At 42.2% G+C, this 24,653-nt stretch overlaps 1 protein-coding gene across 6 annotated transcripts in view; it reads left to right on the top strand.

Moving 5' to 3' along the window:
* The window catches only part of MRVI1 (murine retrovirus integration site 1 homolog), a 140,541-nt gene that overhangs the window by 95,965 nt on the left and 19,923 nt on the right, over window positions 1-24,653 (top strand). For all 6 annotated transcript variants that reach the window (XM_031943105.1, XM_031943106.1, XM_031943104.1 and 3 more), the window contains 7 exons: window positions 2,009-2,087; window positions 5,743-5,866; window positions 10,603-10,633; window positions 14,221-14,361; window positions 15,532-15,663; window positions 18,159-18,300; window positions 24,291-24,340. In XM_031943105.1, the coding sequence (XP_031798965.1) occupies window positions 2,009-2,087; window positions 5,743-5,866; window positions 10,603-10,633; window positions 14,221-14,361; window positions 15,532-15,663; window positions 18,159-18,300; window positions 24,291-24,340 (699 nt within the window). The remainder of the gene's footprint in view (window positions 1-2,008; window positions 2,088-5,742; window positions 5,867-10,602; window positions 10,634-14,220; window positions 14,362-15,531; window positions 15,664-18,158; window positions 18,301-24,290; window positions 24,341-24,653) is intronic.

Raw genomic sequence — 24,653 nt, 5'->3', positions numbered from 1 at the left:
TTGCTCTAGAGAAAAGAAGTCCTGAATTTTGCCTCAGGCATTTACACCAGTAAACGTGTTGCCCTAGATAAATTACTTTACTTTTCGGGAATCTCAATTTCCTTATCTGTGAAATGAGTATAATGATCACACCCGCTTCACAGGGTTGTAATGAGCATCAGATGAGTTAACACAAAAAAGAACTGTAAACTAAAGAGCTATATAAATGTGAACTATTATTATTGTTTCTTAAAGAGATGGATGGAGGAAAAAAATAGACAAAACATAAGTACCTCTGTTTTAAAGAAAACTGGCTAGGTACACAGCAGAGTACAGCTAAGGTCATACAGATGGTCCAAGGAAGGAAGGGTGGATTCTGGGAGGACTCCTTGGAGTAGGTGGTCTCTGAGTGGGGCCGGAAGGGCAATGATTCAACAGGCTCAGGTGAGGAAGGGGACTCGGGCTGTGCGATTCTGCAGGGCTTCAGGAACTCTGGACGTCTCGCCACCTTTCTTAGTGCTCCCTGCATCTAGAACGGAGTCTGGAAGGGATGCTTGACAAGGAAGTGTTTGTTGACTGACTGACAGCGAGTGTACGAGCCAGGTGTTCCAGGGGAAGGTGCCTTATTCACATGTGTGTGAGTCCCGCAGGAAAGGCCGGCCCGGCATACTTCAGGCTGCCTGGCTTCCTGGTTTCCACGTACAGTATGTGACATGTAAACAGGAACCAGATGACTAAATACCTTGTCAGTCCCAAGTACTGTCACGGCCAGGGATGAAATAACCCTGGCTCCCTCCGAGTTCCAAGAATCCTTCCTTCCTGGTGATCTATCAACAAACTGTCTAAAACTCTTCCCAGAACAGTCGATAGAATTCATATAACATTCCCTCCCAGACATTTGAGCTCTCTGCATTCTGGGGTCAGAGAATCAGAAGATTCTGGGGCCAGAAAGGCTTTTGGAGGTACTTAAGTAACTTGGAACCCATGACTCCCACCTCCTGAGTGCTCAGAATCTCTTCCAAAGAACAACCTTTCACCAGTCAGATCTGAGGACATGGCCCCTCAGGGGGGCACTGGCCACTGCTCTGTGCTCTTAGGGTTGAGGAAGTGGAGGGATCAAGTGGAGGGAGGGAGGGTGGAAGTTAGTTTCCCATATTTCCTTTCTTCTTCTTTTTCCACTTTCACAATCCAGGCTCCAATATGTTGAGAGACAGAGACAACAACAGAGAAAGATAGAGACAGACAGAGACAGAGAGAGAGAGAGACACAGAGAGGGAGAGAGTCAGAGACAGAGACAGAAAGAGAAGAGACAGAGAGAATCAGAGATAGAGAGAGACACACAGAGAGGGAGAGAGTCAAACAGAGAGACAGAGACACACACACACAGACAGACAGAGAGACAGAGAGAGACAGAAAGAGAGAAAGACTGACAGACACAGAAACAGAGAGGAAGAGAGAGAGAGAGAGAGAGAGAGAGAGAGAGAGAGAGAGAGAGAGAGAGCGAGAGCGAGACACACACAGACAGATATACACAGAGACAGAGACCGAGACCAGGTTTGGATGAGAACCGGCTATACTCGAGTTTTCCCCTTCATCCTCAAGGATGTAAAAGGAAAAATGAGAATCCTGGCCTTTAACCGGCTCCCCATGGATTTGGCCACAAGCTAAATTACCGCGCCCTCCCATGTTACGTGGCCCCGGACACTCATTTTTGTCCATCGCCCTCCTCTACTAACCCAGATGATTAGTCCAGGACCAGGGTCAGGGAGCACGGAGTTCCTAACCCTGGACTTCAGGAATTGCCCCTAAGAGAGCAAGGCTGACTTTGCCCAGCTCTGCATCCCTCAAATCCAACTCTCCCATAAGTCAGGATGTCATTGTTCGTTTCAAGAATGAAGGGTGAACAACCACAACCAAAGTTGATTCAAACAACAGGCTTAAGCTGGCAGAGACACAATCCAGCCCGGGGGGCGGACAATGCCCAGCTGAGCCAAACTCTAAAGATATAATTTTTCCTCCTCCTGCGCAGGAGCACATCCTAATGAGGAGCCAGAACTTGGTGGGCCTGAAACTTCCAGATCTTAGCGAAGCTGTGGAGCAAGAGAGAGGTAGGTAGGCTGGAGGCAAGGACTCCCTTCAGCCAGGTGGCAGTCCCCCTGCCTGAGGCTGGAGCCTTCCTCTTCGGGCCATTATCATAGCATCCCATTCCCGGCTGCTCACCAACCTTCACTTGTTTACTCACGAGCACGCTCCATCACTCAGACTTGTTTCCTTTCCTGTTAGATTGTGAGCTCCTCGAGAGCAGGGACTCTCTTTCTACCTCTTTTTGTATCCCCAGCACTTAGCCCAGTGCCTGGCAGCATAGTAAGTGCTTAATAAATGTTTAGCAACTGACATCCAATCATCTCTCTTTTTTAATGTCAGCCAGAATGTCCCCGTTCTCTGTTTTCTCCTCACCAGTCTTCAGGTCCCCCTTGCCTCACACCTAGATCACTGTGGTAGCCTCCTAAGGGGTTTCCCAGCCTCCAGTCCTTCCTCCACATGATCTTTCTAGTGGCCAGAGTGAGCTTTCTGAAATATCATTTTGGTCCTGTCTCTCCTCTGCTCAGCCATCATCAATGGCTCCCTGTTGCCTCAATGAACAAATCTAGGTTCCTCTGTATAAAACTTAAGACTCCCACAATCCACTTCATCTGTCCATCCTTATTTCCCGCTTCTTACTCATAAAGCACCCAGTATTTCCCTCCACACACTAGATTTTCTTTCAGATTTTCTTCTGATTCCCTTTCTTTGTTCATGCTATTACTCTCACCTAGAACGTCCTCACTCCTTTTTTTCCCCCTATATATCCATTTCTTTACCCATCCTCCAAAATCTGGCTCATTTCCCATCTGGGAAGCCTTCTTGAACGACTGTAAGTAACTCCATGCTGGTAATTATAATAAGTACCTAGTTCTTTATTTTCTCAGCATATCTTACTGGAAGAATGAAAATAATAAAAAACAGCTAGCATTTATGTTGTGCTTTAAGTTTTTTGCAAAGAGCTTTAATGTTTTGTCCTCACAATATCCCTGAGAGGGATGTTCTATCATTATCCCCCTGCAAATGAGGAAATTGAAACAGATAAAGGTCAGGTGATTTGCCCAGGTTTACACAGCTAGTAAGTATCTGGGGGAAAAATTGAATCCAAGTTTTCTGGCTTCCAAGTCCTTCCACCTAGCTAATTAAGCAAAGTAAATCAAATCCCTTTTCTACATGACAGTCTTTCAAATCCTAGAAAATAACTGTCATTTTTGTATTCTGAGTCCTGTCTCCCCTAGAGCAAATACCCCCAATTCCTTCAGATGATGCTCCTACAGCAGGATGTGGAACCCCCTCATTTTCCTGGCTGCCTCATCCAGGCCGGACAAAATGCCCAGCCTTGAACAGAATGCTCCAAGGATGGTCTGAGTGGGACAACAGGAAGCAGACTTTTGCCTCCCTTACTCTGGGATCACCTTCAGGCAACCTAAAATCCCGTTTAGTCACCATGTTCCAATTCTGCAGGGTTTCACTTATTAGCTGAATGGGCTTGGGAAGTCACCCAATTTCTCATGGCCTCCATTGCTCCATCTGTAGAATTAAGATCATAGGATCACAGATTTAGAGGGCCATCAAATCCCAACCCTTCCCCACATTTTACAGAGGAGGCCTGAAGAGATTAAATTACTTGCCCAGAGTCACACATGTAATAGTGGAAATAAGATTAGACCCTGGTTCCCTGGGAATATCCCCTGTCTTCTCAGCCAAACTCACTGGATCATATTTAATAAAGATCAAGTGAAGTAATAGACATAAATGAGGAAGGATTGTGATCTTCTCCACAATTGCCTGGGTCATGGCCTGCCTTCGGGCCCGCTCAGATATCAGGTGGCAATGAAGGTCTGACCTTGGGAGCTCTTGGGGAGCCTACCCAGAAAGCCCCCCATCTAATGGCAACAGTGGCTCTTCACCCCTCATCTCAGCAGAGTCTCAAAGGCTGCCTTGACAAAGCCCTGAGAAGAACCAGAAACAAAGGCTAAGAATGAGTCCCTCTGGATAGCCATGTCTTAATGTGGATATGAATTCCAAATTTTCTTTTAAATATTTATTTTGGTCCAGCTGAGAGAATTTTTCCAGCCAAAGAGCCTTGGATGGACTATGTGGGGAACATACAGTGTGTAGTTCAATCAGTCATTATTCACGTATGTGCTCCGAGCAACACAAAAGAATGACAAGCTCCAAGAAGTCTTCAGCAATATGTAAACTCAAGTGTCGAGAAGACAACATTAGTAGACATGAAACAATGTGGGAAAAATTCAAGACCATTTAGAATTTGAGTATCTCAACATTGAAAGGTTTCTTCAGGCTCGTCCAGCCTAGCCTTCTGTCCGGTGTACAGTCAAGCAGGATGGCTGCAGGCCTTGTCAATCAATAAGGGAATCAAGGGATTGAACATGTTCCAGTCACTGGGAATACAAAGAAAGGCAATTATTACAGGCCCTGCCCTCAGGGAATTATATTCTAATGAGGGAGACAACATTAAAAAAAAAAAAAGTTTGCACATACATGATCCACATGGTGTTATTAGAATAATTAGAACACACCAGTGTGTTCCTACCACAATAAAAGGTCCTAAATGGAACCCCCAAATGTCACCTTGGAGAGCATCCTTTTGAGGGAAAGAAAGCCCCAGCAGTGGGGAGAGGGACATTGGGAAAGGCCCATAGCAGAAGGCAGTATTTGGGCCGAGGCTTCACAGAGGCAGAGGAAAGCATGGGGAGCATTGGCAGAAATTAATTCATTTCTGTTCCTAGTGTTTTCCTGAGAAGAATCAGAAACAAAGGCTAGACAGACAGACAGAGGGACAGACAGATATTGAAAGAAAGAGAAAGAGAGAGAGACAGAGAGATAGAACTCTAGCAATAGGGAATAAAAAGAGCACAGGTTGAAAGACTTTACTTGGAAAGGAGAATTGAAGTGACTGGTAAAGATTCAGAGCAATTCTGAGGTGGAGAAGAGGAAACCAGGAATAATCCACAAATATTTACTAAGTGCCTACTAGGTAGGAGAGCTAAAAAAAACAAAAACAAGATGGTTCCTGCCCTCAAGGACTTTACGTTCTATTGAAAGCAACTCATGCAAAGCAGATATAAGGTAATGAAGGAAAGATACTAGCAGCTGGAGGGATGTGGAAAGACATTCTCGTGGGGGGGAAACTTTAAAGAAATTAGTGATTCTAAAAGGAAGAGAGGTATGGGTTCACGCTTCTTGCTATAAAAGTCATCTGACGAACGTGCAGATGGGAGACATTTGGGTCTTTCCTCGGTGTTCCTATACCTTCTGACTACCCTTCTTATCTCCCCATGGAAAATCCCAGGTTTTGTACTTTTCCCCAATGCCCCTAAGTCACATGTAGATAAGTTCATTTTCTGTAATGGGGTAAGTGTTTTTAACCAAACAAGGAAACACAACTAGATAACCCTTGGGTTCTGAGAATCCTGACAAAGAAAGGGGATTTTTGGGGGGATGTAACTTCAAATCTGTGCCATGAAACAGTTGGTCTGTTGGTCAATCATTGACAGATCCTGCCTGTTCATCAGGGACAAAATAAGCCCTGTATTGGCCACCAGGCAATATAATCTTCCACTTGTCAAAGAGAATGATTTAGGTGAAGAGAATTTACCAGTGTGTTTCGAATATAATAGATGGTCTTAAATGGGATCCCCAAATGTCACTTTGCAGGACACCCCTCTGAGCTTTCCCCTGGCATTGAAGAGGAAGAGTCCAAGAGTGGCTGCGATGTCATGCCCAACATCTCTGATGTGCTGCTCCATAAACTACGAGTTCATAAGGCCCTTCCTGGCAGGTAAAACACAGCGTGGTCTCCAGAAAGCTTGATGTCCCTCCATTAGCTCAAGCAGAGCAATGGGCCGGCTCTATCCATCTCTGTGTGGCACTCTTTGTGGGATACAGAGACAAATTAGACATGGAAGCAGGGGATGGGGAACCAATGCAAAACTATGTGAATGAGAGCTGAAAGACAGCAAAAGTTCAGAGAAAAGAGAAATCATTGTGGTCTAGAAAAGTCGGAGGGGAATTACTGGAGGAAGCAACATTTCCTGGCAGGTAGGCTCTTGGGATTTAATATCAAATCCCAGTCCAGAAGGTGGTTGGTTAGTATAAAATCCAGCCAAAGGAAGCTGATTGCCTCCAAATTCTACACAATTCCCATTCCGCCTTGCTCTAGAATTGATATCAGGAGAAGTTACTTGTTCTTTCAGGACTGAACAAATAGAGATGGTGTGCATGGTGTGGGATAGAAAGTTGGCTTTAAAAGTCAGGAAAATGTAGATTCAAGGGCTGACTGATATATATTGACTGGGTTACTCTGGGCAGAGTCATCTAAACTCTTAATGCCCCAGGCTACTTTCTAAGACCAAAAATTGTGGAAAAGGTGTCAAACTGAATAGTTTGAAGAGAATTCCCTAAATGGATGAAATCACAGCCCACAATCTGGTCAAAAACAAAGAGAATTCAACAATTGCAACAATTCTCCTTGACTAGTCTTTAAAGGCAAGATTTCCCAGTCTGGCCCATCATCTCTGATTCTACATCACAGAAGCTAGGATTGCAGATTTATATTTGGAATGGGTCCTGGGAAGCCAATTAGAGCAGTTTCCTCCTCTTATAGATGGGGAAACTGAGGTTCACAGGGGTTAAATGTCTTGGACAAGTTCCCACAAATAGTGGTAGATTCGCTGTTTGAGCTCATCTATGACTCCAGATAAAATACTCTTCCCACTATGTCCTGCACTCTCTCAGACCTTTTTAGGAAGACTCTACCCCCTCTAACAGGCACTTGGTGGCCCTATCAGAGACAGCATATTAAGCTTCAGGGGGCCAAGAGACATTCATATTTTCTTAACTAAGCCAACACAAAAAAGGTCAAGTAGTCTGAAACTTACTATAAAGCCATGAAGTACTATAGCCTTGGACTCAGGAGACTGAGATTATATTTTGAGAATGATGCCAGTAGAAAGATAATGGATTTTTTTTTTGAGGCAATTGGGGTTAAGTGACTTGCCCAAGGTCACATAGATAGTGTTAAGTGTCTGAGATCGATTAAATTCAGGCCTTCCTGAGTTCAGGACCAGTGCTCTATCCACCACTCTATCTAGCTGCCCCAAATGCGGTCTGATGGAAAGAAAGCTGTATTTAGAATCAGAGGACCTGTTTCAAAATCCTAGTTTTGCCACTTAACTGCCGGGGAGACCTTTCAACAAGTAGCATGATCTCTTTGGGTCTCATCTGTAAAATGAGGAAATTGTACCAGACCATCTCTAATGTTCCTTTGGACTCTAGATAAATGAGATTCTAAGATTCAAAGACCTAAGATCAGAAAAAAAAATCTTGAATAACAATATAATCCTAGGTTTGTAACCTTGAATGGGATGTGGTTTTTCCTCTCTATAAATTAAATGAATTGGTGATGGACTTAGAAATGGATAGGACTCTAGAACAAAGATTCTTTAACTGTGGCTCATGACCCCATATGGGTCTCATAACTGAATGTGGGGGTCATTAAATTATAATTTATTATCAGTAAATGTTTGATTTCTATATCTATTTAAGATATCTATATGGCTGGGGTTGTATAAAAATTTCTTGGGTGAAAAGAAGTGGTGAATGGAAAAAAATTTAAGAAGCCTTGGTCTAGAACAATCTCCTTGACTCACAAAGAGGGAAACTAAATCCTAGAGAGGTGCAAATTTCTGAAATAAAACCCGTTTCCTTTGGCCTGATTCTATATTAATCAAATATCTATTTGGTACAAAATTTGTTCTCCCACCCAATGGTCCTCCCTGCCATTACCCACTCCTCCATGAAAATTCCTATGGTGATCTGAATCCAGAGTGATTTCTGTGCATTCAGGATCACACAAGGAGTGAGCAGATGAGCCAAAATTTGATTCCAAATCTTCTGACTTCAAATATAGTGTTCCTTTCTTTGCTTTCCCCAAAGTCCTATTCGGCTCTGCTGGTTTCTGATGATTGTAACGACCAAATTTCAGTTCAAAGAATGGGCTAGGTTCTTAAAATCAGATGAATTTATTGGGTTCTTTACAGGCAGCCACAACAGACCTATTGCTGACAAATATCCTCTCTTCTGCCTCATTGCTCCTTGGTATGGTCAGTCCCAATCCAGCCCTACTTTGAGTTCAGTTCAATTCAATAAGCATAATAATGCTAACAATGTGCCAAATGCTTTATAAATATTAGCGTGTTTGATTCTCACAATAAACCTGGGGAGGCAGGTGCTATTATTGTTTCATTTAAGTTGAGGAAACCAAGGCAAACATAGGTTAAGTGACTTGCCCAGAGTCACACAGCTAGTAAGTGTCTGAAGTAGGATTGGAACTCAGATCTTTTTGACTCCAAGCCCAAGCTCCATAGTTTATTCTCCCTGGTAAATTCTTCCAAACTTCTGAAGATTTCCTATTGATCAAGCAGATTGTTAAATGGGTGTGAAGGTGGGGCAGGAATTAGCTTAATGTTTTCTTTTTCAAATGGAAGAAATAAATCAAAGGATTTAGTGAGGAAGGAAGGAAGGAAGGAAAAAGGAAGGAAAGGAGGGAGGGAGGAAGGAAGGAAGGAAGGGAGGGAGGGAGGGAGGGAGGGAGGGAAGGAGGAATGGAGGGAAGGAGGGAGAGAAGGAGGGAAGGAGAGAGGGAAGGAAAGAGGGAGGGGGGAAGGAAAGAGGGAAAGAGGGAAGGAGGGAGAGACAGGGAAAAAGGAAGGAAGAAAGAGAAAGAAGGAAAGAAAGAAAAAAAGAAAAAGAAAGAAAGAAAGAAAGAAGGCAGGAAGAATGGACTTAGAGCTGATTAGATTTAGAGAGCATTAATTCAACTCCCTGATTTTAGGAATAAGGAAAGTGGGTCCTAGGTGACTAACCCAATGTCCACAGTCAGAGTTATATTCAGTTCACTTCTCCCGCGCACCAGGCTACATTTCCAGAGCCACACTATTTCTTAATCCTATGCTTCAGGTCTGACTTACGTAACCATGAGGTTTCCAGGCCAGTGTAGTCTAGCTGAGGAAACTACTTCTACCAGTGCTAATTGGCAAACCATCTATAACTTAGCATCTTTGGGAGTTGCTTGAAAGCAGGAAAGGGTTAATTGACTGGCTCATGGCCAAGCAGCTAAGTGTGCAAAGGTAGTACCTGAATCTAGGTGGATGTTCCCAAGTTTGAGACCCTATCTTTTGTCCATTTATTAATGTGCCCTCTGGAGTCTTAGCTATTATTATTTTTTTAAATCTAAATGGAATAATCAGTGCTAATAATGGCAGCAGGAAAGGTAGAAATGCAAAGATCCAGACTGGAGAAGGAGATTTGTCGTGAGCTGGCCCAGGGGCCACTTCCGTGGAAGATGGCTAAGTGAAGAACCTGATTCACCTAACTCTTAGCTAAGGGTGAGTCAGCCACTCGGTCCTAGGCCGGCTGCTCACAGCAAACAGCGTTAGGGCAGATTCCCTGGCACCTAAACAGGAAGGCTCCCAGCAGCCTTCAGTCAGGGGTGACCAGCACCCCGCCTCACTGGAGAAGGGGTGACCTTGCCCCTCTGTCCGGGAGGCAGAGGAAATGGGACTTCCTGAGCATCTTATCCTCAATCTGCTCTCTTGTTGGGTGGGACGAAGCTCTTAGGTCCCTTGTTCTCCCTCACTTCCCACATTCAAGTCTGCACCACCCCAAGCAGGAAAGAAAGGGGCCCCAGCTTTATTTACAGAGTTCAGGGGTTTTTAACAATGAGCCACCCTTTCTCACCGCCTCAAGAGCAGGAGATAAGACTTGTCTGCTGACTTGGGGAAAAAAACCGGTTCCTCCCTCGTCCTTGGCTAGCACCAAACACCCCCTCCATGCTAGAGTCAAGCTTCCTCCTTTGAGAAAGCTGCTGCTTCCCTTGTTCCCCTTCAGTCTCTCCAGCCATAAATCTGGGGGACAGGCTAGAACAGCTTTTGAAGGCTCAAACATCCTCTCAAGCACGCTGTGCCCACTCAGTACACTGGCTTAGAGCCAATCAGTCAACACCATTTATTAAATGCCCACTGTGTGTTCTACACTATCCTAGGTACTGAAGGTACCAACACACAAAAATTTAAAGTCCCTTCCCAGGAGAAATTATATTCTAGCAGGAAAAAGGGAGGAGGAAAACATAGATATATACAAAACAGATACATTTGGAAAAGAGGTAGCAGTTGCAGGGAAGAAGGGAATATCAGGAAAGTCTTCATATAGAAGTCTGAAACGTCTTAAATCCAGGTAGTCCTGGCTCCAAGATCTGCCCTCAATTGACTAAGCAATGTCCCCTCTAGACTTTTGATTGTTAATTGGTTATTTAAAATAACATATTTTTTAACTTTTATTTAAATTTATTTAAATTTTATTTTTATTTAAAATAACTTTTTAAAATATAATATTTATATAATACTTTCTATGTGTCAGTTACTGTACTAAGTGCTTTACAAGTATTATCTCATTTGAGTTACCTTTCAATTACCTTGGAGGTAAAATGATAAGCATCTTTTCCCCTCTTTCTCCTAGTGCTCCTCCGCTTACTGAAAAGGAAGTTGAGGTAAGTACCTCATAGTACTCATCAAAATCCATTCAGATCCAGCCTGAACTGACCTGTCCCACTTCACACAGACTGAGGTTTGGGAGGGGGAGGCCATGTGACTTACTTGGGGTCTGATCCACCATAACTCTTGGCAACCTTCATTCACTTTTGAGATCCTCATGTTTATTTAGATTGGGGCTGGAGAAACTTTCAGCCAGGGGTTATTTGAATATTTGTAACATCATTTTCAGGCCATACAAGATTATCAACTTATAGACCTCAAGCAGTGGGACAACTTAAGTAGTAGTTATACCTAGCTTTCAGATCATCATTGCCTGTGGTTGATTATGCAAATTATTTTGTGGAACATTTCCCATATCTGAGATAGATTATAGATAGATAGATTAGATAGACAGACAGACAGATGGATGGATGGATGGATAAATGGATGGATAAACAGACAGACAGATGGAAAGACAGACAGATGGACAGATGGAAAGACAGACAGATAGATAGATGGATGGATGGATGGATAAATGAATGGATGGATGGATGGATGGATGGATAAACAGACAGACAGATAGATTGATAGATCGATAGATAGATGGATGGATAGATAGATAGACAGATGGATAGATAGATAAAATAGAGGGATAGACAGATAGATGGATAGATAAATATAGACAGACATAAATACATAAGTAGGTAGATGACAGATAAACTGATTCATAAATAATGCTAATTAGGACAAAGGCCATTGAAATCTAGAGCTACTTGAAGTTTTCTTCAAAAAAATCCTGAAAAATGACATTTGGAGCAGAGAAGGTAGGCCTTTTTCTGTGATTATGAGATGATTTAAATGGAATTAATTTAATTCACAAAGAATTAGAAGATGGAGTTTATCTCTGCTTTACTTTTAAAAATTAAGAATTGGTCATTAGCATCCTGGGATTAGGGGAAAAAATACTAAGCAACTGCTGCAGAGCCAACTCATGTTGCTAATTTCTCCCACAAAGATTTGGTTGTATGTTAAGGGTCCCCAGATCAATCCATCAATCATATATTGAGCACCTACTCTGTGCCAGACACTATAATCCTGCAGAACACTAATTCAAGGGAAGTAAGCAGGGAGGGCAGTCAATAAGCATTTATTGAGTACCTACTATATATATTCCAGGCACTATACCCTGCAGAGAACCAATCCAGGGGAAGCAAGCAAGAAGGCAATCAGTAAACATTTATAAAGCACCTATTATGTGCCACACACTGTGCCAAGCACTGGGGTTATAGAGAAAGGCATGAGAGTCCCTGACCTCAATAAGGAATTCATAATCTAATGGCTGAGACAGCCTGCAATAACCATGTACAAACACACAAGACTAAACTAAACAGAGGGAACTGGAATGGAAAGAAAGAAGTAGCTGGAGCAGAAGTCGTTCTCCTATCTTGGTGCATCAGAGAGGGATGGGCAGCAGAAAACCATTTCTTATCCTTAAGGGCCCTTTGTTTTTCTGACATTTGCCTGCTTCTCACAAGCAAAGCACATTCAGTTTAGAGAAGAAAGCTCCAGTTAATGACAACATTGCTTTTTCAGAGCAGAAAAAAATATTTTTTCAGCAGGAGAAATTAATGAGAAAAAAAAATTTACCTCACCTCCCAAAATGGAGATGAGAGGAGATGACAGGAGGGAAAATGTGAGAAAATGTGTACATTTGTACACATTTATGCTCATGTACATGAACATATTTCATACCCGTGGTGACTAGTTTCAAAATACAGTCAATTACTAATTAATACTAATTAATTGTAGGGAAGGGGAAGTACTAAGTGGGGGCAAGGACAGGATCAACATCAGAACATTGAAAAGCAAAAATCCCTAACTTCATTTGAAAAGGCATCCCAGAATTTTGCAGAATATTTGCCCACTTAATCACCTTTTCTTTGACTAATGCTAAAAAAGAATTCACCTGCCTTGTCTGAGTATACAGAAATAATAGATGGCATGAGGAATTTGCTTATAAGACTATAGATTTAGAATTAGAAGTGACCTTGTATTTTTTCCCCTAATCCCAGGATGTTAAAGACCAACTCTAATATTTTATATATATATGCATTTCAAGACGTAGTCCCTTGCCCTTGAAAGCTCCCAGACTGGCACAGAGCTAGGGCATATTAGGGCTATAGCTATATATAGGGATCTAGATCCCTATATATAGCTATCTATAGGGCATAGCTAGGACAACTTAGAATGTAAGTATGTGGGTAGCATCCATGGTGTTATATAATCAGCACAGAGAGAGAGATCTTACTTCCACTGAAGAATTTCCATTTAGCCAAATCTCTTTCCCAGTGTTTTCCTACATAGGCTCAGGCCAGGAAGCCCCTTCTCTGTGATTTCCACTTTTTTAAAGGTCACTCCTGCACTCAGAGATTTTTTTTGCAACTAATGTTTATACAAAGTTTTAATTGAACCTTAGGAGTCTTAAAAAAAGTCTTCTGGCAGCCATTTAAAATTGCTATTTGGGCAGAATCTGGGAAATGTGATATGAACACTGGCCGAAGTCCCTTCTAAATCAACAAGACATATCCTTCACACCAGTTTTCCTTAAATATAGTTTCTCCATGTGAAACTCTTTGGCCATAAATCTCCCCAGCTAATCCAAATTGCTTACCTTGGCTCAGCTAAGGACCCCTGGCTTATTTAAACTAAAGTGGCTATCATGGATTTTCTTCAATTCAGTGAAGAACAAAGTTGTATTGGGGGGGGCAACTTTAGTGAAATGCACTCTTTCCATTTCCCTTTATTTAAGTCTCCTATGGCCATATATTGCCAGTTTTGTGGCTTTCTGAAGTTTTTTCATAGGTTCTTAATATTTTAGAGTTGGAAGAAGAGGATTTAGCAGAATTTGGATCATAATCTTAAATTGGAAAAGGCTTTTTTCCAATCTCCTCATTGTACAGAAGGGGAAATGGAAGATCACATTGATTGAGGTGACTTGGATTGAATGGAGGTTGAATGATTTGGCTAATTAATTTCACAGAGCCAGTGACTGGCAAGTCCAAGTGCAAAAGTAGAGACCACATCTAATCTAATGTTCTTCCTAGAATCTCTTGAAAAGGCTCAAGCCCACACACCCCCTCCATTGTCCTCATGTGGTGGCTGAAATTTCATTTTCACATATCATTGGAGGGTAAGACATTCACGTTATCTGGGAAGAAGAGCAATTCTTCTTATTTTATTTTTTAGTCATTCTCATCCATCAACACCTTGCTAAGATTTGGTTTACCAAATCTTAGTCTTAGTCTTAAAGAACAGAGCCCTGTTGAGGAAGGTTTTGTCAGGCACTTCCATGTTTTGGTAAGCTGCGTCAATACAGAGTCTTGTGATAGAAAGAAAACTGATTTATAATCAGAAGATCAGGATCCAATTATCAACTCTACTGCTAACTACCCATAAGGAGTCAGTTCAGTTGTCTGAGCCTTTTTTCCTCATTGGTCAAATGAGATGGTTGGATTTGATGTCTCAAATACCAATCTACAGATAACTCATAAACTAGACCTTCTAATATACAGCAGCTCCTGCTTGCCCTTCTCCCCCTCCATAGAATGTGTTTGTCCAACTGTCCTTGGCCTTTCGAAATGACAGCTACACCCTGGAGTCGAGAATTAGCCAAGCCGAGAGGGAAAGGAACCTGACGGAAGAGAACACCGAGCAAGAACTAAATAACTTCAAAGCGTCAATCACAGTAAGAAAGGAACTAGGCTTGGAGAGTGTCCAAGGGCCAACCCATACCCAAGATGTCCCAAGGCTATAGCAAACTGCTTCCCATGGGGAGAGGGAGGGGAGGGGAATTGTGTATATGAGGGTCAGATAAGTTCCATAGAAAGAGAGTAAGTGATGGAGACCAGGGAATTAAATTATAAATTAAGCATTGATTATATTTAAACCAGAAGGTAGTTGGTGGGCAGAGGAGAAGGAGATGCCCTATTTTCAGTTGCTAAAATGACCACATCTGATCAGTCAATGAAGAGACAACATAACAAAGTCGATAGAGGGCTGCCCTTGAAACCCAAGATCTGTTGAGGTTCCATCTCTGTGGCATACTATGGCTGTATGATCTTGGGCAAGTCAAATTTCAGCAAAGGTGCCCTGAATTGGTAGACAGATCCAGTTTTATCTTCTTATCTGCTGTCTAGAAAGCAGCCCTGGTTTGGAATGGTTTTCCGAGATTACCCTGCCTGAGGAGTAATGGTGAAAAGGTTTGCCTAAGCAAGGGCTATGGGCTGAAATCATCTATGTCAGGGGTCCTCAAACTTTTTAAATAGGGGGCCAGTTCACTGTCCCTCAGACTGTTGGAGAGCCAGACTATAGTAAAAACACAAACGTTGTTTTGTGGGCCTTTAAATAAAGAAACTTCATAGCCCTGGGTGAGGGGGATAAACGTCCTCAGCTGCTGCATCTGGCCCATGGACTGTAGTTTGAGGACCCCTGAATTCTATGTAGTTGTGACCTTCTAGACTCTTTTTAGTTCTGGATGAAGGCTAGCTTCTTCTCCCTTACCTTTTTACTCCCTTCCCTGGCTGCTGGTCAGTGTCTAATTGATTGTTTCATTTTTATTTGGAGTTTTGAAAAATCCTTTGTCCAGATTTTTTGGGTTATGTAGGAACCTCCCCCCCAAAATTTGCCAAAGTATAAGGATGAATCTGACTAAAGGGCAGTTTGAATCTCTAACTAGCCAGGAAGAGTTTCTCCAGGGCAGGCAGGCTCAGAGGCTCTAGTTCAGCCCCTAAGCTCAGCAACTATGGGATGAGGAAAGGTAAGATAGGGCACGGAGGGGGACATTCAGATCTCCCCATTCCTGCTTTCCTTCACCCCAAGTGGGACTCAGAATGTTCCATCTTCTCCCTTTTTTCAGTCTTCAGCATCTATCTGGCAGCCCTGTGAGCACCGAGAGACCTATGAGAAACTGTTGGAAGACATTGCCGTTCTCCATCGCTTGGCCGCTCGCCTCTCCAGCCGTGCCGAAATGGTTGGGGCAGTCCGCCAGGTCAGACCACTGGCCTTCCTCCTTCCACTTCCTCACTTCAGACCCTGCTCATCTCAAGACATTGCTGATCCTAAAGGAAGTAATTGGGCCTTCCATCATGGGGCTATGACCTATTTGTTGAATCTATTAGCCTAAGAAACCACTGCTGGGGACACAGGTACCAGGTGGCCCTGAAGGACATGATAGGAGAGTGAGCTGCACTGATCCTCCCTAAATTCAGGTCTCATCCCCAAAATAAACCTAAATACCTATTATGTGCCAAGCACTGTGCAGGGATACAAAAGGGAGGTGGTAGAATAGTCCCTTCTAAAGGGTGAGACAACATGCAAAATAACCATGTACATACAAGATATAGACAAGGTAAATTGGAGGTAATTTCTGAGAGAAGGTCTAGGCAAGGTTCATGCAGAGCTTGAGCTGAGTCCTAAGAGAAGGTAGGAGGCAGAGGTAAGGAGAGAGAACAATGCAGGCATGAGGAACAGATAGCTAATGAATGGAAAGTTATCCTTGGGGAACCTCAAGAACACTAATATGAAAAGTGAGACCCAGAGAGAGGAAGGGTCTTACCCAGGACGGATCATACAAATTGGACTGAATCTAGTAAGATGAAACATATGAAAGATAAAAAAATGTCTTACATTTGGATTCAAATAATCAACTTCACAACTTGAGGAGCCTCACGTGGCTAGACAGCTTCTGAGGAAAGCTCTGGTGGCTTTTGCTGACTACCGTAGTGGGATATGGCAGCAAAGAAAGTCAATGAAATCTTGGGCCACTTTCAGAGACGTATACTATCCAAGACTTGGCCTTATCCATAGCTGGAGTTCAGTTGTATGAATCCCATTTTAGTAAGGCCTTTGGTGAACTGGACAGAGCCCACAGAATGGCCAGAATGGGAAAGTGCTTCAGTTCATGCCAGGAGAGTATTAATTAAAAGAACTTGGATGATTTAGGAGGAACGGAGTAGCAATCTTCAAATATTGGAGAGCTGTTTCATGGAAGAAGTATTAGATTTATTTGGCTTGACACTAAGGCAAGGGTTAGATGTAGTAAAGCAGCATTTTAAACTCAATATTAGAGAAAATTTCCTGCCAATTAAAGTTGTCCCAAAATTTAAATGGGTTTCCCTGGAGAGTAGTGAATTTCCTCTCAGTTTAAATAAAGACTAAATGATAGACATAGGAATAATAGGAATTCTTATTCAGGTATGGGTTGCACCTCTGAGGTTCTTTTCACTCTGAAAGTCTTTGGGTTTAGGATTAGCTGAGAAAGAAGTGTTCTCTGAACTTGACATCCCCTCTCCTGTCTCAGAGTATCCTAGCTGGTTATCCCTCATGCCTGGAAGTCACTCTCCCTTCATCTCTGCCTCTCAGAGCCCTTCTGTTCCTTCAAGGGCCACCTAAGGCATTATCTCCTTCAAAAAACTTCCCCTGCTGCCTCCTCCAGTCACTAATAGTTGCTTCTCCTTTAAATTATCATGTGTCATACTCACTATATATAGCTCTCCAAGAAAATGAAAGTTTTTGAGAGTCTGTTTTCACCTTTTTAATACTCCCAGTACCCAAAACGGTGCCTGGTAACTGATAGGTGCTTAATTGTGGTGGTTGTTAAGTTGTTTCAGTCCTGATTCTTTATGACACTTTTTGGGGTTTTCTTGGCAAAGACTCTGTATGGTCTGCCATTTCCTTCTCCAACTCATTTTATGGGGGGGGGGAATGGAGGCAAGTAGAATGAAGCGACCTGCCCAAAGTCATACAGATAACAAGTATCTGAGGTTGGATTTGAACTCATAAAGATGACATTTCCCTGACTCTAGGCCCAGCATCTTATCCATTGTCCCACCTGAATGAAATGAGCTCTCACCCTTCTTGCTGCCGATGCTTGGCCTCTATTGTAGGTCTCATATCTCTGGGTGGTGGGCCTTCTGGCTGTCATGTCATTCTGTTGACTCACATTGATAGTCTTCACTTATTTTAGCTGTTCTTCTCTATGACATCTCGCTTGGCAAATATGCACGGTGTCTCAAAAGTCTTGGTGCAAGATTAAGCTATTAAAACTCCTGAACTAAGACTTTGGATCCATCCTTCCTTATAAAGGCTTTATGGAAGGGTATACTTCTAAAGGGGCTTTGAGACCCTTCTCACCTCTGACATGCTGTCCTCCAAGCTCTGAAGTCTGTCCTACATTCTGAAGTCTTCCTGGATATTATAGTGCAAAGAACATCAGATAGAATGAGAGAATCTGGATCCGAACCCCACCTTTGTTGGCGACCCAGCTTGGTCAAGTCACTTCAACTAGCTAAGTCTCAATTTCCTTATCCGTAAAATGAGGAAAACTGGATGAAATCATCTCTAAGATTCCTCTAGTTCTAGATCTGGTCCCCTTTGGTCTTGCCTCTGATATTTCTATCCATCCATCAATCAAAGTTATTTCTTTTTGCTTTATCTGTCTTGATTCCTTAATCTTATCTACCTCTTCTGTCTCTTTCCTCCTAGGAAAAGCGGATGTCCAAGGCCGCGGAGGTTATGATGCAGTATGTAGAGAATCTGAAGAGAACATATGAGAAGGACCATGCAGAGCTCATGGAATTTAAGAAACTAGCAAACCAGAATTCAAGTCGAAGCTACGGCCCCTCTGGTAAAACCGAGTGGAATTTCTGTCACCCCAGAGAGTCTCTCTCAGGTCCCTGGGGAGCATAAAGCTTAGCCTTGCAGCAACAAGGCAGGCAGCTAGTGCCATGAACTACCCAGTTGTCTACCAGCCATTGTGTTCAGAGCTGCCAATTCAAAGAAAGGCAGAATTGGGCCCTGCCCTCCAGCAGCTGATAGTCTAATGAGGAAGACAACATGCAAATGTATGTACAACAAGCTATAGAAAGGATGATGAGGGGGTCGTCTCAGAGGGAAAATGCCTGAGTGGGACAGAGTTCTTGCAGAAGGTGAGACTTTTGCTGAACTTTAAAGGAACCAGGGAAACTACGAGGCAGAGATGAGCAGGGAGAGTATTTCTGGCATGGGGAAAGGCAGGCAAAGATACACAGAGCTGGGGGAGGAAGTGTCTTGTTGGAGGAGCCCAGAGTCACTGAAGTAAAGAGCTTGGGTAAGGAGGCTGGAAAGTTTTCAGGCAAAAGCCAACCAGAGGATTTTACATTTGGTCCTGAAGGCAACAGGGAGTGCCTAGAGCTTATTGAATAGGGGGTGATAGGGACAGATCTGTATTTTCATAAAATCAGTTCGATAGATGAGTGAAGAAGGGACTGATCTGGGAAAGACTTGAGGCAAGGAGACCAATCAATAGTCCATTGAAATAGTCCAGGTGAGAGGTGATGAGGTCAGATACATGATATGGTGGATAGAACACCAGGCCTGGAGTAGTTTTGTGAGCCTGAGTTAATCACTCAACACCATACACCTCAGTTTCCTCATCTGTAAAATGAGCTAGAGAAGGAAATAGCTTCTATTTTTTTTTCAAAAACAAAAACAAAACAAGAGAAACCAAAAAAATACAAATGGGGTCACAAAGAGTTGGACACAACTTAAAAACAACTGAACAACATTGTGTATACTGGATTAGATGGCCTCTTAGAAATCTGACTTGGTGATTCTACTCATCACTTGGAAGCAGATAAGTGGGAGCTAGAAGAGTATCTGGAAGCAGAAATGGGATTAAAAGCATTAGGCAGAAAATGCAGAATGTAGAAGATATACTTCACATAAGTGAGCATTGACTACAAGATGCATTCATTCAGTTCTCTTTAAAATTAAGGAAATACTGAGAATTAGAGGGATTTTATTCTAGTTTCAAGTATGAAACATCTGCTATGTTGTCCTGTGGGTCTGAGGGTGAGAAAGAAACATCAATAAGACCCAGACTTACCCTCAGCCAGCCCATAGTCATGGAGAAAGGAAATAAGATACACACACAGATAGATGTAAAACAAGTTAGAATATTGTAGATACCTAAGTAGACTCTAAAACAGGGCTCTGAACTTTTTCCATTCATGATCCCTTTTCACCCAAGAAATTTTTACATCATCCCAGATATATATCTAAATAAAATAGATATACAAATCATGCATTTACTGATCACAATTTCATGACACCCCACACACACATTCATTTACATGATCCTAAATGGAGTTATAACCCAGTTTAAAAAGCTTTGCTCTAAAATGCCATGAGATCAGATGATTCACTTCTGGCAACTGAGCACAGTAGCCAGTTTTCTGGTATAGGGGGCATCAGAATGGAGTCTTGAAGGTTGGGTGGGATAGCAGCAGGTAGAGATAGTGGGAAAGAAGGCCATTCCAGACCAGAGAAGAGTATGGGCAGAAGCCCAAAGGTGAGATATTCCAGGAAATGTCTGGGGAGGAGGGGGAGTGAAACGTCCAGTTTGGATGAAGCCCAAAGTTTATGAGCGGGGAAAGAAGTGCACATGAAAGCTGGAAAAACTGGAGCCTGATAGGATGCAGGCATCCTGAAAAATGACCTTGTTTACTCCATATATTTTGTTGATTGAAATCCAATACTTACAAAATGGAACCAAAGAAATAATGGAGAAAACAGTGAACGGTCTCTCAAGGTTCACACCAGGACAAAAAGAAATTATACAATAGTTTTAGGAGTTGATGACTATCTTAGACAATCACCTGCTTCTCAGAGAAGTTAAGGGAATCATTGCCAATGGACACACAGTTAGAGATAAGATTTGAATCCAGTTCTTTTCTTAATTGTAAGTACAGAAGTCTATGCATTATATACCCACATGTTGCAATAGAAGCTAATTAGCATCACTAATAAGGATAAAGGTTAAAAGGCCTCCAGGTTCCAAGACTGAATTCAGGTGTATCTCTGTGATTGGTTATAAGAGATATGATCCAAGCCTTGTCTATTAATCCATTGACTTTTGGGGAGAAAATGACCAAAATCACCATTTGGATGCATTAAGTCTGGATTAGTAGAAATATGATGTGATGTTTAATCATTTTTCAGTCATGTGTGACTTCATGACTCCATTTGGGATTTTCTTGACAGAGATACTGGAGTAGTTGTGCTTTTCCTTCTCCAGTTCATTTTACAGATGGGGAAACTGAGGCAAATTGGGTTAAGTGACTTGCTCCAAGTCACACAGCTCGTAAGTGTCTGAGGCTGGATTTGAACTCAGAAGAGAAATGTTCTTGACTCCTGGTCTGACACTCTATCCACTGCACCACTTAATAGAAATGGAGTACCTTGAAAAAATGGGGTGACAGTCCTGGCCTCTGCCCTGCTCAGACCACAGACTGGAGTCTGTGTTCAGCCTGGGTGAAGGACATATTCTAGAATGTGTCCAGGAGAGCTAGCTCAGCTAGGCAGTGAATCCCTCCCACTGGAAGGATTCAAGTGCATGAGCATATATGTGCCAGGGATGTTGTAAAATGGGCTTCTGTGAATGCATTAGACAGCATGTGATGATGTCCTTTCTGCTCTAAGATTCTGTTTTTCTAAAAGTGAGTGTCCTGGGTGAAAATTGTCCCTGATAATAATGGCTGTTAGAATATAAATAATGGCTACAATAACTGTTTTAAGTAATGCTTTAAGGTTTGCAAATCACTTAAATTATGTACTCTAATAAATCCTCACAATAACCTGCAAGGCAGGTACTATTACCATCATTTTAAAGATGAGAAACTAAATCTGAAAGAGATGAAGTCTCTAAAAGAAACACAAGAACTCAGGCTTACTCAAATGCTTGAGATAGAATTTGAACTCAGAACCACTTAAATCCAAATTTAACTCTCTATCCACTGGGTAACCTAGGTCTCCCTACAGAGCTGACTGTTTTTGCCCCGTGTCTTTTCATTTCACTTTCAGGCCAGTTGCTAGAATCATCAGAAATCATTTCCTAGCAAGTAAAGCACGTGCCAGAGGGAATCAGGGAGCTGGCTATTGAGAGATAAACAGCACAAGAAAATGGACCTTTTAGAGACCACAATTCCTGGATATTGCAAACATCCTTAGTTACAAAGAATTGGAGGAGGAGGAATGCAGAAAGCATATCCCAGATGGAGAAACCTTTATAAACAGAATGTTGAGAGTTTTCTGGGGAATATCAGCAGCTCTTTTCCAAAACCAAGGTAGAGATGCACAAAGCTGTTTTGGCTCAAGTTTAGGAAATGAGGGCCTAAAATACCTGGCTTACCAAACACTCATCGCCAATGTTTAGAATGGAGAGAGTAAGTTAATTCATTCCTAATCTCAACACCCAGAAACCCAGCCCAACATTCCTCAAATCAAGCCACTGGGCTTATTGACAATATGTGAACCACCAGCCCAGAAAGGATGTAAGGATACATATACCAATCACTTTCACCAGCCACCAAATTACTGGCTTCTACAAAGCCCTTCTACAAAGGGGTAGTGTCCAAACTGTAGGCTTAGCATAGTGTCTGGTCCATAGTAGGTGCTTTATAAATGCTTGTTGTCTTGACAAGCTTGCTATGAATGGCCACAGCAGTTAGGGGCAGTAATGTTTTATAGTCCTAAGGGCAAGGAAGTCTGGAGTCTTTATTCCGATCTTCCATCCCATGGCTAGAAGATCCCAAACACCTTTCAAATACCGAATCGTGATAGGGATGCACAGAGAGAGGCTGGTAGAATTGTTTGGGCGTCAGAGATCACTTTGCTGGATCCCTGTTGTTTTTGTTACCTGTCTCCTGCATCAGAAAGTTTCTGTGAACTTCTCTCTAGAACCTGAGTATTCATATATCTGTCAACTGGGAGCCAGTTTACTGAGACTTAAAAGAACCAGAGCAATTATCCAAATGTCTTCCTATGTGTCCTAGTTGCTCCCCCATCTCCTCCACCTGTAGTTGGGTCAGGATTTGTATAAGTAAGGATACTCCATGTATGTGTTTACTTTATAATTTTAGACAAATAATCTGATAGCATTTTCTTCATTGAGGCAGCTTGGATTGTGTGAATGGGACTAGGATCAAAAAGCCCTGAGTTTTAATTCGGCTTCAGATACTTACTACTTGTGTGACTTTGGGCAGGCTCCATATCCTCATCTGTAAAATGGGGATAAGGATAATAGTACCTACTTCACTGGGCTGTTGAGAAGATCAAATAAGATAACTTATGTAAAGCTTTTTGCAAGTCTTAGAAATGCTAGCTATCATCATCATCATTATTCTTATCATGGCCTTCCCATTTTGTTGAGTATTCCTTAAGCCAACATTTATTAAGTACCTTATGTATACCAGACCTTGTTATGAGAACTGTAAGAGACATACATATAAATAATACATGGTCACTGCCTTCATAGAGGATACACTCAGAGTAAGAATAAAATAGATTCACAAAAAATATACAAAATCACACATGTGATAAATGCATATAAACATGATAAATGTATGGGCACCTAATAAATTTTTTTAAAATTGGGTTGAACCTTAGAAAACAGACATGGTGTTCACTTTGCAGCTAGGAAGACCTTAGTGCAAGTCTGACCTCAAGTGATTAATAGCTGTGGAATCCTGGACAAGTCATACAACCTCTGTCTCAGTTTCCACAACTGTGAAATGGGAATGACCTACCTTCCAGGGTTGTTGTAAGAATAAGTTACAGTGAGGTGAATTCAGGTCAATTCCAATAGACTTGTGATGGAGAGAATCATCTGCATCCAGAGAGGACTGTGGGGGCCAAGTGTGGACCACAACATAGTATTTTCACCTTTTTATTGTTGTTTGCTTGCATTTTTTCTTTCTCATTTTGTCTTTTTTGGTCTGATTTTTCTTGTGCAGCATATTAAAAATAGAAATATGTATAGAAGAATTGCACATATGCAATTTCTTGCCATTGGAGGAGAGGTTAGGAAGAAGGGAGGGAGAAAAAAATTGGAACACAAGGTTTTGCAGGGGTAAATGTTGAAAACTATGCATATATTTTGAAAATAAAAAGCTATTATTAAAAAAAAGAAAAAAAGAATAAGTTGCAAGGACATTGATGCTGTCATTGTTATTGCCATTATTATTATTACAAACAGAGATATCCTTGAATCTTTTCCAACCTAGTAGGACCACTGACTTATCATCTGTTCAAAGAGTTTAATGAGGATGTTACTAGGCAGAACAGTGGTACAGCTGGGTGATGCTACTGCATAGTGGAATAAGGGGGTTCAAGAGTCCTGGACTCTGAGCTCCAAAAGTGGCCCCACCCAATCAAGAAGCATTTATTAGGCACCTATTACAGGGTGGACATTGAATTTCCTTGCCCTCAACAAGCTTACATTCTAGTTGGGGGACACTAAGCATGGGGGACACTACATTCATATGAGATGCATAGAGAATAAATGGGAGATAACCTTAGGGGGAGGCTTTAGCAATTGGGAAGATGAGGAAAATCTTCCCACAGCAGACTTTTGAGCAGAACCTTGAAGGAAGTCAAAAATTCAAAGAGGTGGAGGAGAGGATACGGAAGGGGCCAAAGATGTCCCTGCACTCTCCCCAAGCTTCATGGAGGGCTGAGCCAGGAGCATGTGCAGAGTGGGGGTCCTTTGGACAATTTCTAGGACTTTCCTCTATGCCTTCCCTGAACTTGATCAGAAGTGATTGACGATATTCTCTGTGTCTCTTCCCGTTGCTGCAGAGGATGGAGTCCCCCGCGCCACCAGGTCCATGTCTCTCACTCTGGGAAAGGTAGGCTGCCTGCAAGATGGGGGGAAATACAGTGGAAGGGAATTGCTCACTGGGTGCTCCATCATAACCTAAGACCATGATCTTTTGAGAGAAAACCATCCTGATAGGAATTCACTAGACATTCACTTCTTAGGTGACCTTGAATCTTTTTCTGATAGTTTCCTCATCTATAGATAGGAAGTCCTGGAATCTTCCCTGCAGAAGGACAGCTAAGTAAGACAGTGAATAGAGCTCTGGGACCAAGAACTAAGAAGAGCTGGATTCAAATCTAGCCCGAGACACTTACTAGCTGCATGACTCTGGTCAAATTATT

The sequence above is a fragment of the Sarcophilus harrisii genome, chromosome 6 (genome assembly GCF_902635505.1).
Source record: "Sarcophilus harrisii chromosome 6, mSarHar1.11, whole genome shotgun sequence".
NCBI classification, from domain to species: Eukaryota; Metazoa; Chordata; class Mammalia; order Dasyuromorphia; family Dasyuridae; genus Sarcophilus; species Sarcophilus harrisii.
The sequence above is the reverse complement of the archived record's forward strand: the minus strand, read 5'-3'. Positions and strand labels throughout refer to the sequence as shown.